This window comes from Engraulis encrasicolus, chromosome 14 (genome assembly GCF_034702125.1).
Source record: "Engraulis encrasicolus isolate BLACKSEA-1 chromosome 14, IST_EnEncr_1.0, whole genome shotgun sequence".
Taxonomy (NCBI): domain Eukaryota; kingdom Metazoa; phylum Chordata; class Actinopteri; order Clupeiformes; family Engraulidae; genus Engraulis; species Engraulis encrasicolus.
In genome coordinates this window covers 36,947,754-36,963,493 of record NC_085870.1, presented here as the reverse complement: position 1 = coordinate 36,963,493, position 15,740 = coordinate 36,947,754, and the positions used below count along the sequence as shown (strand labels likewise).

General features: G+C 40.5%; 1 protein-coding gene across 1 annotated transcript in view; it reads right to left on the bottom strand.

Moving 5' to 3' along the window:
* Positions 1-2,499: 2,499 nt before the first annotated feature.
* The window catches only part of LOC134462564 (voltage-dependent calcium channel subunit alpha-2/delta-2-like), a 60,112-nt gene continuing 46,871 nt past the window's right edge, over positions 2,500-15,740 (bottom strand). The window contains exons 27-38 of the mRNA XM_063215653.1: positions 15,626-15,729; positions 14,395-14,493; positions 12,608-12,699; positions 12,242-12,289; positions 11,513-11,584; positions 10,841-10,993; positions 8,726-8,778; positions 8,003-8,058; positions 7,773-7,899; positions 6,344-6,453; positions 5,662-5,744; positions 2,500-5,281 (exon numbers count right to left, since the gene is read on the bottom strand). Of these exons, the coding sequence (XP_063071723.1) occupies positions 5,180-5,281; positions 5,662-5,744; positions 6,344-6,453; positions 7,773-7,899; positions 8,003-8,058; positions 8,726-8,778; positions 10,841-10,993; positions 11,513-11,584; positions 12,242-12,289; positions 12,608-12,699; positions 14,395-14,493; positions 15,626-15,729 (1,099 nt within the window). The 3' untranslated portion in view covers positions 2,500-5,179. The remainder of the gene's footprint in view (positions 5,282-5,661; positions 5,745-6,343; positions 6,454-7,772; positions 7,900-8,002; positions 8,059-8,725; positions 8,779-10,840; positions 10,994-11,512; positions 11,585-12,241; positions 12,290-12,607; positions 12,700-14,394; positions 14,494-15,625; positions 15,730-15,740) is intronic.

The window sequence follows — 15,740 nt, the reverse complement described above, 5'->3', positions numbered from 1 at the left end:
GCAATAAGCCAGGGCCATAGATGATTACTGATAGATGGCTTTGCAAAAATACACTGCTCTCTGAAATTTGAAGGTATACACTGCCTTCTACTGGTGAAACAATGCGTGTCGAATGAGTGATGCCAGATGCTTGCTTCAGCAGCAGGCCAGCCAGAGATGCAGTTAAATGGGCCTACAGAAAATACACCTTGACCTTCGTGTAGGCCTAGGTTTGGTTGGATTTATTTTTGTTGTTGTAGTTTTTTTTTAAAACAGAAAACCAACTAACTTACGTCAGAATTAATATAGATGTTATCAACCCCATGAGCTGTTGCAAAATAAGCTGCAACAACTGTACTTTTGGTTGCGTTCATGAAAATACATTACCGAATTAGCAAACTTTCAGCACAAACTCTAACCAAGGATTTCAATGTGCAATTTACCGGTAATCGTGACTAGCCCACTCGCGCGCATACAGTGTACATTCCGATTATAGTTGTTATATAGTTATTATATATGTATACAAAATAAACCTATAGTCGAAAAGCCTAAATAAATTACAACGAACTGCAAAACTCAACGTGACATGCAACGTTTGGCTAATATCCAAGCTAAATTACGAGCCTCGCTAATGTCTACATAAATATGACAAACAAGTTACCTAGGCTTACGCGCCACTTATATAGTTAAATAATTCAACCAATTGTTCATATAATTACTAGTAAATGTAACATACCTAAACAGAGTAATGCCACCAACAATGTGTTTATCTCAGGCCAGGCCAGTGGCAGTAGATGTTTGGCGGTTGAAGGGTTGCTGTCCACACACAGACAGCATCCAGAAAGATAGAATTCCAATGTCTTACTCAAAAACATGTGCTGCTGTCTGACAGCCATCCATCTGCAACGTGATATCCCTCTCCGCAGCTTTGTTCTTTGTCCACCATCTGGCAAATAGTAAACCGTAACTTTGAACTTGTATTTGGTAGGTGATTTGCATTTGGTAAAACTAGTAGGCCTACTTTTGTTCTTGAGCAGCCTATTTTCTACTTTACTGAATCACCGGAACCAGGCCTGAGAACTGAGTAGACTGATGCGTAGAAAATTAAATGCAGTAGCGTATTAGGTCACATCTGCTGGAAATTAAAGGAAATGACGCAGGGTTGAGCGCAGCATTTTAACCATTTTGAAACAGTAGGCTACTTTTATGTTTTTACTTGAGTGTATTTGAAGAGTTAAGAAGTTAAAAGTTAAAAGTTGAGAGATTAAAAAAAAAAAAAATTATATAGATTTGGCCTAATGGCTTTTAGACGGTTTTTCATCTGAACTCTTCAGTTTTAGATTTTAGACTTTTTCCTTACCTCTGTATGTGTGCATGTTCCGCTACTGACCCTAAAAGGAGAGGGTAAGAAAGACCACTGTCTTCAGGTAGCCTACGCATGGCCGAGTTTTTAAATACTGTAGATTGATTACAGTCACAGATTACGGTCTCAGGAAAAGGAGAGTATGCCTAGTCCTATTAGCACGGGCGGTTCTGGCCAGGGTGGGCCAGGGCCCCTGTAGATTTCCTCCTGGCCCCTGTTGTCGACCCTGTGCTGAACAGCCAATGACCGCGACATGATATACATTTTTGTCTATTAAATATTCATAATATTAAAAATGTATTTCTTTTGTCAATTTATGTGCGCCCCTGAAAAAACAATGGTCCCACCTCGACCCCCTGGTAATTTTGGTCTAGAACCGCCCCTGAATATAAGGTAGCCCGGCTGCACCATAGACATTATGTGGATGTGTCAGAATCAAAAGGCTTCTATCAAAGAAATCCCAACATAGTTGTTTTTGTAGGCAACTACTTAGCCTGTATGTCATAGCAAATAGGTTATACCTAAGTCATGTTCTATATCTCATTCTCAATAGAGGCAGAGATGCACATTCATTATGTTCACAATTTCCCTCATAGCCTACAGTGGGGAAACAGTAGGCCTATGTGCGCATACATAATAGTTCTCTACCTGTACACTGAACAGAAGTAGAATAGGACTCAAACCACTGGTTTTGATGATTGTGTTGGTTTTTCATTGATGCCCCATTTCCATGGGAATGGAACAGCTTAGAATAGGCAGGTCAGGCAGACGGGTTGACTTGTACACAAAAGTGAGTTTTGCTAGCAGAAACATTCAACATTGATCTGTGCCGATTCAATGTCCCTTTGCTATCAGGGATTGTTTTATGAAACACTGGTGAACATAGACCTTTTTAAGAAAGAAAAGAAAAAGCCTGAGCCATGCACTGCATTAATCTGTTGACTTAGATGAAGTTGCAGTACCAACAACGCCATGCATACATTATACCGGAAATGCTCAATTAGCTGAAGATGCAGCTGCAGATGCCAGCCTTATTCAAGATGTGGTATTGTGCCTCACTTTTTGCAATGCACTAGTTAAGTGTTTTTGTACTGTATGCTTTGTGAGTCAGTGAAAGAAGTGAAGACAACAGAACAGAAGACAAAATTCATGTTGAGTTGAAGTGAAAAATATGACATCTTTAAATCACCAGTTTCTCTTATAAACATTGTTGTGACCTACATATTATTTTACAAAGTTAGCCTTTTTCCTCCATTGTTTTGTGCCTCTGTACAAAAAAATGAAGTGAGTCGGAAGACTGAAAAGAGGAGCTATGCCCCTTTACAAACGACACATCATTAAAAACATAACAATAAACAAAGAGGGACAAAGACCCCCCATAAATCTTGATTTGCATACAACACTAATGAAAACCTTTGATAGAAAAAAAAACTATCTTCCTTATGTATTACTCAGAGATAGTAAGAGTTCAGCGAGAGAAAGAGAGAGAGAAAGAGAGAGAGAACAAGCGTAAACGCACGGTCACAGTTTGAATATTCACATTTCACACAACAAACGCTCAGCCAAGGTTAAGGAAGGAATAGGCAAAGAATATGTCTTAAATGAAAAAAGACCCTTAAAATTGTACCACTATATACCACTTAGCATTTAACAATTTCCCAACAGTAGATCTTATCTTCTCATCTTGGCTTAACATTTTTTACAACCAACACAAGATTCTAGCACATCCATCCTTCAAAATTAGACGAAAATACTGTATGTTCAGGTCTTCCTTAATCAAATGGCAAAAATAAGGTTAACCAGGTCATGAATAAATTAGGCTACACTGTGCTTATAAAGTTAAGCTGATTTGGTCATCACGATTTGCATTTCACTGTATCTGTATTCACAACATGCAATACAGCTATCTTGGTCAGTGCAGACCTCTTGTAGTCAATCAAAATGCAGTAAACATGACACCTTGATAAAGGAGAGCTTTGGTTAAAGTCAATCCATGCGCAAACCTTACAGTTCGAGGTGACAGAATGCTGCTTGGTTGGAAAAAGAAGGAGAGAACAGGATGCAACATAGACTAAATACCGAACTGGTAGCCAACACTGAGTGAATGGGGCACGCAGAAATCACTCTGAAATACAGTTTCTGTGCCTCAGCTTGAAAGTGTCAGGTTACTGATCATTGTTTGGTCTATGTATCATGCATCAAGTTGTCTCTGCCTATTATCCATCTATAGCACTCAAGCTACAGGATTGTGGGTTGATTCTTGCCAAATTTCTCCTTTAAATTATGGAGCCAAAAGTCAAAAGATTTGAACTGTGCCTCTTTACTACAGCTTATGAAGTTGGCTTGCACTGTGTGCGGAATACAAATTAGCATCCTCACTTTAAATTCAACCCTTTCTAGAAAAATGATCACTATCTCTGAAAACAGTGGTTAGGGTAACTTCAAAACGTGCTTCTCAATATCCTAACAAGTCAGACCCCTTCCTTTTAATCATGCAGCAAATATATTCATATGTTCACAGTCCAAAAACTATTTCAAATGGAGAAAGCAAAACGAACAAACAAACAAACAAAAACAGCCCAAGGTCCATCTTGCAGTCCAATAGATGGGGCACTGTGCTTCGATAGGAAAACATGGGCCTCGTTTCCACCATTATGAGTGTCATCTTGAGTCCCCCATGTGTGGTCTCTGCCCTCAACATGATGGGTAACAATAGCCATCAGGCTAATCTTGCACACATTCTCCTCAGTGTGGCTTCTGAGGCATACATTGACAGTCTGACAAAATATCCACTGGCTCATCTTCCTGTCCTCATCTGGCATGAAGACACACCTGTACATGTTGACAATACATTTGTTTGTTCATTCTAGTTTTTTTTCTTTCCTGGGCTATTTGCACATGGTCTTAGAATGATTTGATTTTGATCAGAAGTTACAGTTGTGATTAGTGGTCATACAAAGTGCTTTCGTGGTGACTGATAATGTCCACAAAGTAACTCTGGAAGCCAAATTATTACCAAAGCCCAACATCCATCATCATCATCAACCGGAGAGCAGTGCACCAAGGCACATCAGGGTGGTTGGCACACCAGGCAGACGTCATATATATCTTTATACACGTCCTAGGAAACATTCTACAAACAGTTTTGCGAAAAATGATGAGACAAAACATTTTTTTTACGCATCTTGACAAATCCCCTTTTTCTTCTCTTGAAACCAGAAATGATACGTGTGAACCACCAGGCAAGGAGCTGTCTAGAGACTAAAGGTGGTAAGTTTAAAGAAGCGATCTGATCAAAACAAATAAATAATAATAATTTAAAAATATTAAATTCATACAGCCTGATTTTATCAAACAAAAAACAGACATTCTAGAACTACAACCAAAACGAACAATTTTTAAATAACCGCACAAAATGCATAATGCACAATAAATTATCATTATTATTACTATGATTCTTAGTCATAACCATTGTCAGACCAGCTGTTGACAATTTCACACTATTCCTATCCCTAGACCCCTTTCAACGTTTTCAATTTGGCAAGCAAAGTTCAGAGTATACCTAACACGTATGGCAGCAAAGATTTCTTATGTTTGTTTTTCATCAAAACATACATTTCCCCTAAAAGTTCTCCCATAGACAGTATTATCATGTGGACAGTACTGGACTTTGGGAGGAGGAACGGGGAGATGGCACGGGTGAAAGGTACTCAAAGGAGACAAGATGGGGGGGGGATGAGTTCTGTAGAAGGCCTACAAAAACAGGAATGGGGGAACTTAGGAAATGTAGGAGCACAGAGCAAACAGATGAAGTAGTTCTCCGCGACTGGCCTCCGTTCAAGAGCCGACAGTGAGGTAATATGAAATGATCTTCACCAAAACGAGCACAGTAAACGAGGCGTGGAGAGAGCAGCCTGACCCGCACTCTGTGGTGTTCTCCTGCAGGGGAACGAGTGGAGGACAAGGGAAGAAAAAAAGAGAGAACATCTGTTACCAACCATCACATGCCCCAGTCAGTTAAAAATCTCCAATTTCATGCGAATGCACATACACAACATTCTTTCCCTCTGTTTCTCTTTCTCCATACCCCTTCTCACTCTCTCCATCTTCTCCCTCTCTCTCACACGAAAGCATTATTTCTTCAGAGTAGCAAAAACTCTCTCACACACAGTAGGCACTCACACACTTGCACTTGCACACACTTGCACTCAGTTCTGGAAACTGCAGCAAAGCACTTCTGGATAGTGTGAATGTACTGTAACATTTACTTTCAATGATCGAAAAAATGTTTTAAAATATTTTGTCCATTAATGGCTTACCAGTGCGTGGTAGTCAAAGCATTTGGTTGGGCCTCGGCGATAGCGGGACGAATTCAGTACATCACACGGGTTTTCCTCTTGAACTGATGGGAAAGGCTGAGGAAAGTACAGTACAACACGGCTCTCACCAACAAAACAGCTCTGGCAAACGTGATACCATAATGCCATCTCTTGGGCATATGTAGCAACAATTTTCTTGAAGTGGCCACCCAAAGGTTTAGTTTACATAAACTATGTCTAAGTAGCCTAAGTATTTCAGTTCTATTATTTTCTATAATTCTATATTATATTATATTATATTATATTATATTATAACACAGAACCTATTTTTGTTAATCTGATAGTAAAGCTGTTTGGTAACACTTTATAATACTGTACTTCTTTTTTATTATTATTACTACATTACACTTAGCTGACACTTTTTTTAATCCAAAACGACTTGCAGGTATTACAGGCTATTGGTTGCAGTCCCTGGAGCAATGTGGCACTTCAGCCATGGATGGAGGTATGGGGAGTGTTAAGGGCAGGATTCGAACCTGCAACCCTGTGACCTACAGTCCGACTCCCTAACCATTACACAGGTTTTAAATGTGCTGTGTGTGTTGGTAATTGGCTGGTGGCTGGTCATGGGTGTCTTAGTGTTATGAGTGTTGAGGGTCTTCACAGTGCGCTGGAAGGATACGTGTAGTCTTGAGTAGGGTCAGGCGCTCCACCTCACACGTTCCACATGGCAGGGTCTCCGCCACCACAAACAGCAAGTTGGTGTTCTCGATCCGTTTGGAGTGGAACAATCTGAAAAGAACAATGTGAATGATGCTCAAGATTGTCCTTAAAGGGGAATTCCACCGGTATTGAAAGTGGGTCATATATGTAGTAGAATAGTAGCTTAAATTTCTTATTTGAAGCATTCTTGGCTGAGAAAAGGCGGAAAATTACTTTTTAGTGCCTTTGGATTTGTGACAACAATCCCCACAATACATTGCAATGCTCAAGTTCCACAGGCCACACCCAGGCCATACCCACGAGAGTGTACTGGCTGATGGTCATTAAGGTCATTCGATTTCTCGTCAACGCATGCATGCGCATTTAGACAGCAATGCACTCTGGATGAAAATGCTGTATGACGCTTAGATTTCCTGTCAAACTTCAAATTCAAATTCGTTCATTTTGCGTCGACGAGGTGACATGTCACATGGCGTAAAACTATCGCGGGATGAATCCGACTGCAGTCAGATCTTGCAACCCCTGCAGTTGCTTATTCCCGTCGATTCCCGCCTTCGAGGTCACGCTCCCATGAACTCGTTGGTCAACAACTCACTCACGTGTGTACATGAGTCTTGTCGCACACCCCTACACAAGTTTGCGCAGGTCCCCACTTCAGCTCCTCCTCTCCACCTGCCCCCCCACACCTCACACGTGATGTGTTTGTAGATCAAACTGGTGCGAGCTCATCTTCTCGTTCATATTAGTGGCTGACTTTAAATGCACTGTATTTAATACCACCCACATCGTGACAAAAAGTTCTCGCTCACGTGTTTTGACAAAATCAAAGTCGTATGAGCCTAATGCCAGTGATTTCAAAAGCACTGGCACAATGATCTGTGATAGGTCTGTTAGCGCATTGGGGTGGGAAAAAGGCTTGTAGTCTCAATAGAAATCCACCTCTCACACACTTCCTTCTACAATGATGCAAAATGACGATGTTTACATCATTGTAGGAGGAAGTGTTAAGAGGTGAATACGGATTTCTCCTGTCTCAGGGGGAATTGAGAGAGTGTTGCACAACCATTCAAAAGTATGACTGGGTGTCTGGCAATGGAAAGCCTAATGCAAGTGGGTGGAGTGTCCCTTTAAGGCATTTGTACATGTATGTACATTTAAGTGTGTGTGTGTGTGTGTGTGTGTGTGTGTGTGTGTGTGTGTGTGTGTGTGTGTGTGTGTGTGTGTGTGTGTGTGTGTGTGTGTGTGTGTGTGTGTGTGTGTGTGTGTGTGTGAGATTAACAGCAACAGAAATGCATAATCACCTACACACACACAAGCACACGCACACACACACACACACACACACACACACACACACACACACACACACACACACATACAGTACATACCTTGAGCAGTTGCCACAGTCCTGCAGCATGTCGTAGGCATTGGTTGTGTTGGTGAAGTAGAACTGGCTCTGAATGGTCACACAGCTGCTTCCCCCTCTTATATCCATGCCATCTGCCATGGCATCCTCTACACAAGACACACATTATGTATATTGCTTGTAAATTGCCTGAGTGGTAAGACAAGTGCTACATAACACGTATGTATTATTGTTGTTATTATTTCTACTTACCGACATGGAACCAGCTGCTAAAGGTAAGTCCATACAGCACCTGCTGCAGCAGACTCCTGTAAGTAAATGTGACACAGGGGGTTTTGACCTTTTAGACCAGGGCTATTCAATTAGAATTTCATTTGGGCCACATTTCGAAACCAAGAACTTAAGTCGGGCCGCACATTTTCAGCCATCACTAAAACGGAAATGAGTCTGCAATTTTTTTTTAAACATGTTCCTCTAATCTAAAACCTTACCACATTGAATGTGAATGTGCAAGACAAGCAGGCAATTCACAAGAAAATCATGTGTTGTACTGCAGTATCAAAACTGGAATGTAAGCCTACACTGCTCCAGTTGGGCCGCATGTGGACTGCATCTGGGTCGCATGTGGCCCTGTTTTAGACCTTTTAGGACCATTTGACCTTAGATCTGGTTTGTGTGCAGAGCCGCTGACAGCGTTTGCCTTGTCTTGGAAAACCTCATCTGAAAAGGTCAACCTCTTACTACATACAACGTAATATGAGGACCCAATTTTGCCCCCCCTCTCCCTTGGCCCGGCACAACTGCCCCCCCACCCCTCATTGGTGGGCCTGTGTGTGTGTGTGTCTGTGTGTGTGTGTGTGTGTGTGTGTGTGTGTGTGTGTGTGTGTGTGTGTGTGTGTGTGTGTGTGTGTGTGTGTGTGTGTGTGTGTGTGTGTGTGTGTGTGTGCGTGCGCGGGCGTTGTGAAAGGGTCTTACCATGCAGCTGCAGAAGTCCACCACGCTAACCGAAGAATGTCAGCTATGGAGGGCTGAAAGCCAGAACAAGAAAGTCAATTTATTTATAGCATGCACATAAAAACAGAGTTTCCCCGAAAGCCTTTACAACACACACATGGAGATAAATCGAGATTTAGCTAGGTGTTATTATTATTACTTTACTGAAGGCTCGAGGCCCACAGGAGACAATGCATTACACAGATCAATAAAAAAACAATGCATCACACATTCATATATACATTTTATACAACAACAACAAAAGAAGAAAGCTAGTGGAGGCACACATACCAATGTTCCCATATTTTAGACATGTACCTCACTGAGCTACGACTTGGATCTACTATCTGAACAATAAGCTCATTCATGGATCGGTCCAGCCTGTTCATAAACTTAAAAGTGAGATTTCTCACCAAAGCCATGAAAGTAGTTAAACCCAGCGTGCAGAACAACTGGCTTGCCCTGGTACTCCTTGGTTACTTCAGGAGAATCCTGAGACAGTCATTATAAGCTACTTTTAGCTTGTATCTGACCCAGAGTGGGGCTTTGTAAAGAGGGGAGCAGTAAGTTCAAAACAGATTGACTTTCACATCTGTTGTGCAGTGATGGCATTTTCTAGCCAGCATGTTGGCTTGGACGTGTAACACTCTCCTCTGTCTGCCCATGTCAGCATCATCCTCCAGTATATCTGTTAGGATGTGCCTCAGATAATTTGTGGTATTAGCTACTCCCAGCTCTTCTCCAGATAGATAGAAAGAAGGGATTTTAATGTTCAAATCATCTTTTGTTCTACAAAACATAACCACACTTTTCTTTGCATTATATTTAATATCAAATTCTACCCCATAATCGGAACAGATATTAAGGATCTGTTGGAACCCACTGCTACTTGGTGATAGAATGGTTAGGTCATCTGCATATGAGAAGTGATTAATCAACATTATTGTTAGAATGACATATTTCAATATAGATCTACTGCAGATTTTACAAAATCTACCATATTTTAAACAAAAGCAGTAGAACACAAATAGGCTATAGTTATGTGTCTTCTAATTATCTGGGAAATCAAAAAAAATGTCATATTGACAGACATCAATAAAGCATATGACAAAAAATATGCATGCAGTCTACACTGATATCTATGGCCTATAATAATAGCTGTAGCTGGAAAATAAATAAATCACATTTAGATGATATGAGAGAAGCATCACACCACAAAGAAGTGGGCTACTACGCTGCCAACTATTCATGCATTCATAGAGGCTGAGGAAGCACAACACGGCTCTGACCAACGTGGTACCACAATGCCATCTACTGGGCATATGTAGCAAATCAACAATTTAACCCAAATGGTTTATTTCACTTATGACTGAATTCTATTCTATTCTATTCTATTCTATTCTATTCTATTCTATTCTATTCTGACTTTTTTGAGTCTATGAATACAAAGTTTAACTTGTATTAAATGTGTTCAATACTTATATTAATATGATATTAATATAAGTATTGAACACATTTAATACAAGTTATATTAATAATATCTCATATCTAGATGACAATGAGAGACATCTCACCACAAAGAAAGAAGCTACACCTTTAACTATTCATTCATTCATGGACTGAGACTGAGAGAGCACAACGCGGCTCTGACCGACACGTCTGGAAAATGTGATACCACAATGCCATCTACTGGGCATATGTAGCAAATCAACAACTTTCCTAAAGAGTTCTGAGTTCTGTTCTTTCCTACTCTACTTTACTCTCTTCTATTCTATTCTGTTCTATGCTATTGTATTCTATTCTATTCTATTACATTACATCACATTCAACAGTAAAGTGAAAAATAATGTTTATACAATAATATTTAGATGATATTGAGATGTACCTAATCATAAAGGCATGAGGAAAACAAAAAGAAAAATAAAGCCCATAACACCAAGGTTCCTGTTACTGTTTGTCAATAATGACTAAAAGCAATAACGGGAGCCCTGGTTTCGCATACTTTATTTTCGTTTTTCACTGTTTATTTTATTTAGCACATTTAGATGGGTGTGTGCTTGTTTTTTTTTCTTAGTCTGCTTGTGAGAGGTGTCTCACCACAAATATGCTCCTGTGCGCTGCTCCGGTGTGGCTGGTGGAGGTGGGCTCACAGGCGGAGTGGAACTGGTAGGTCTGGTGGCGGGAGAAGATGGAGTTCTCGAAGAGGGCGTGCATCAGGTTGGGATCCACGTCACCGAAAAACAGCCCCACCTGAAGTACGAGGGAGGAGAGGAAACGTCACAGGAGTCAAGAGTTACTGGTCCAGCTGTGTTTGCACTGTTACTACGGAGAGCATTCTTTCAAGTTTGATTGCATAATTTTACATTTTAAATTTATACTGGAGCCCAAACCTCCATGCAGCCTTACTAATCAGGATTGTAGGATTTTCAAAGATGAGGCGGAGTTAAAGTGTAAATGTAGTGGAGAATGCAAAAATAAGTGAAATGCGGCCGCACACATGGACTTGCTCGTCAACATTGAATCTGTCATTTCAACTGTGTTTTCGAATCTGTGAGTGGTTTATCAAGCACAAGGATTTCTTTATAAAACCACACCTTCACAGACCTAAGCAAATAGCAAAGTTCCAGATGAATGTTTGAGGAGCAAGGTGGAACCCGTTCATGTGGCGAGAGGAGGTTAATACATCATGTTTTGATCAACAAATGCTGGACTTTTTAGTATTAACAAGTAGGCCTATGTCAATATATTTCATCATGGGGGACAACTAGCCTTTTTCCAGTGCTCCCTCTGGTTGGACATGACCAGGAAGCCCCCGTCATCAATTAGGTAGCAGAGAAGATCCTGAAGACAACAACAGGCACTGTTATCATCACTGAAGATTAGAGCAGATCACACTTCATTGGCAATACTCTTGAATGAATACAAGGCAACAAAATGCAGTTTCGCTTCTAATCAGAAGTGCACACATCAGAAGTGCAATATGATATTAAATCATGTAGTGCAGTACAGTTTAAAAGCAGTATTTACATCTCATATGCTGTCTAGTTAGTGAAAGTATGGTAAGTTGTAGTTGAGAGTAAATAAGGTGTGCAATACAGTAGCTTTGTGCAGATTATGTACAAATAAGGTATCGCTGCTAAGGGAGCTCTTTTCTGTATATTTCTATATTAACATGATTTTATTTTTTATGGATGTATCTAGAAGAGTAGAGTAGAGTAACTTTATTGATCCCCGGGGGGATCATTCAAATGAGCTTCAGATGTGGAAGTAAGGTCTCTGGATCTGGAAGCAACTCTCAAGCTATTAGTTCAACATATAAATCAATTTATCAGATTGTATTAGATTTATGGTAAAATAACACCTGCAGTTCTGCTACCAGATGGCCTGCTATTAACCTCTATTATTCACAGTTATAAAGCTAGGAAATCTGCCAGTGTATTTTTTTATTTATCCTTGTATGTGCAATGTGTATATAAACATGAAAATGATGGATCTTACATCGCTGTTAACTTCACAGTCCATCTCACAGCTTCTGGAAGGCCCACACTGCACAAAATCAAACACAAACAAACAAAATCGAACATCAATGTCAAACCCCAGATGTACACCAGGAGCCCACGTCCTTAGGGTAATCAGTGGATCTCAAATTCTGCCTAAATATCTGTTACTTTTAACGTAGGATGTGCTATGGGGACAGAGTAGATCATGTGCAAAATTTGTGTACATTAAAAAATGTATTTAGCAGAAAAGCATGTTACTTTACTTTGAAAAAGCCCTTTGAACGTACATGTAGGTTATGCATAAAGTATATCCTCTACATGATGTGCCGGAAGGATGTGCAGATGCTGTGTTTGTTTAGCTTACCTTGTGAGAGCCTTGGCGGCTGTCGGAGACGTTGCTGGCCAAAATCTTGAACTTGTCGACCCAGGCCTCCAAGTCCAGCTTTACGCCCACCACTGTAGAGGAGATGACACATACATAAAAAATGGCATGAGTAAATTAATACACCTACAGAAATCTAGCTATTTTATAAACTACACGGTAAAAAATGCAGTGTTAATTAAACACTTAGAGAGACCTCTGGGACTAAATACACTCTAGAGCAGGGATGTCAAACTCAAATTGACTAAGGGCCAAAATCAAAATCTGGAACGAAGTCGCGGGCCGAACTCAACAATTATTTTTTACAAATGGACTAAAATTGTGCATGAATGCACTTCATACTCGTAGTTAAATTGTGCATACAGTCTTTCCCATCATATTTGTCAGTTAAAATGTATCTGCACATCCTGTGACACAGCAAATTCCATGTTCAAGTTGTGTTACGCTATACAGTACATTAATGGTGTATGTGGGCCAACTGTAATACACATTTGAAATGATCTCGCGGGCCAAATAAAATGGTTCCACGGGCCAAATTTGGCCCCCGGGCCTGAGTTTGACATCCCTGCTCTAGAGGATGTTAAAATCAACTCTCGGAGTGTTGATTTAATACTGTATTTTACTGTGCATATTGCTGCATCTGAATTGGGATTTAGCTTTATATATTGTGATCCAGTTCCACATAAACCATCAGAAATATATATATTAAAGTTATGAACTCAAATGTTATGTGCGTATGTATAGTAAATGGAGAGTTAATGCACAGGTATATAGTTTAGTTCTTACAGTTAACTAATCCAAAATGCTGCAGCAAGAATCCTGACTAAAACAAAGAAAAAAGACCACATCACTCCAGTACTTAGGTCATTGCACTGGCTTCCAGTGAGATTTAGAATTGAGTTTAAAACTCTTCTGATAGTTTATAAGTCACTGAATGGCTTAGGCCCTAAATATATTGTAAATATGCTTGACCAATATCATCCTAATAGATGCCTTAGGTCTTCAGAGATTCCTCCACTGGTTGTGCCTAGGATCAGTGCTAAACAGGGTGAAATTGCATTTAGTCATTATGCTGCAAAATGCTGTAATCAACTTCCTGTCCAAATTAGAACAGCCCCAACAGTATCTTGTTCTAAAAGTAAATTTAAAACAGCTTTATTCTCATCTGCCTTTGGTGATAGTAGTCAATTACATACTGTATATCACACAATATAGTTTGTCTTCTCTTTTCTCTATTCTTTAGCACAAGTGTGAGGTCTGGATTCAACAGTAAACATGATTTAACTTAACTAAATCAAATAATGATTGCTAGAACAACCAACTACACTGAACACTGTGGAAATAGGAAACAGACACTGTGAGCACAGGACAAAACACTTGGTCAATAAACTCACTTCACACAAATAAGAACAATCCAATTTCTACTAACTAAACCATTTCTACCCAGGTGCAGTGAAATGAATTGTATTGGCATTACTAGGAACATTAACAACTGGTATTACACACAGTTAGTAACCTTAGGGACAAGGCCGATACTGTTACAATGGGTGCACACATTACACACACACGCACGCGCGCGCACGCACGCACGCACGCACACACACACACACACACACACACACACACACACACACACACACACACACACACACACACACACACACACGCACACACACGCACACACACGCACACACACGCACACACGCACACAAACAGAGAGAGAGAGAGAGACCCTGTTCTATTTGACAGGTTCTTGTCACACCACCCACCTGCAGGTTTCATAGATTTGGCCCCAACGGTGATCTCCACAGCTGTGCTGACCAGGATCCCCACTGTGCCGTTCTCAGAGTTCAGAGGGTCATCCATGGCTGAGGAGGACACATGCAGAGTAGTTTTACCTAAGATACGCGTAACTGTGGGCAGTCGATGTGTTGACATGCTGCTGTTTGAACATCAGAGCACTGTGCTAGTGGGTTAATGAGCCGTAGCGTGCTCAGACTAACCCAAAGACTTCAGCAGCGTGAGACACTGGGCTTCTCCTGGGAGTGTGAAAGGAGGCTTCATTCCTTAACTGTTAAGCTTCATATTATGGTTTCCAGTTATGACGACGATTTTCACTTCAATTAATGTTTCGATTAACTACCATGCTCTAACCTTGACTCCTGTTTTCTAGTCTTTGGCTTGTGTTTTGAGTACTGTATGTCCACTGTAGTTACCCTAGCTGGCACCAAATGTGTTTAAAAACAAATGGATTAGCTTGGTGGGTGATATTTCACAGCTCAAACTGAGCTTGCTCTCGAGAGTCGCCACAAAGACAGACACAGTTCCAGCCCATCAAACTATGTCAATGGCAGTCGATGTCTTGACATGCTGCTGTTTGAACATCAGAGCACTGTGCTAGTGGGTTAATGAGCTGTGGCGTGCTCACACTAACCCAAATCGTAAGACACTGGGCTTGGGCTTGGGTTTCAGCAGCGTAAGACACTGGGAGTGTGAAAGGAGGCTTCATTCCTTAAGTGTGAAGCTTCATCAGTTTCTCTTTGATGTATAGGTAAGAACTCTATTTGCTTTAAACGTCAACTCTTAGTACAGCTTACAACTCTTTAGGAAACATGACATGGATTGAGAATGAGAATCTTTTTTAATGGGAATCAATGCACTGAATGAGTCTTTTCAGAGATAGAGCCGTGGATGATTGCCATTTATCAGGACCAGGACCCTATACCTTATAACCACATAAGGGACCACAATGGAAATACGTAAGTATTGGGACTCTTGTGTACATCCCTGTGTATGTATTCCTTTTAATGTATGGTTACTGTTACTATACAATGTATTTTCATCTAATAGACTAAATAAATTCATTCATTCATTCATTCATTCATTCATTCATTCATTCATTCATTCATTCATTCATTCATTCATTCATTCATTCATTCATCAGCAAGCTGTAACCAAATGGACTTCTTCTTCTCAGATGCTCAGACTACTGTGACTTACAGGCGCGGGAGGGAGCCTTGAACATGTAGCCTTTGTTGTCCAGGCTGCGTCTGTAGAAGTTGGTGTTGAAGGGCTCTGGGTCCTCTTCCCAGGAGTCAGCCGCACTGGAAGGAAG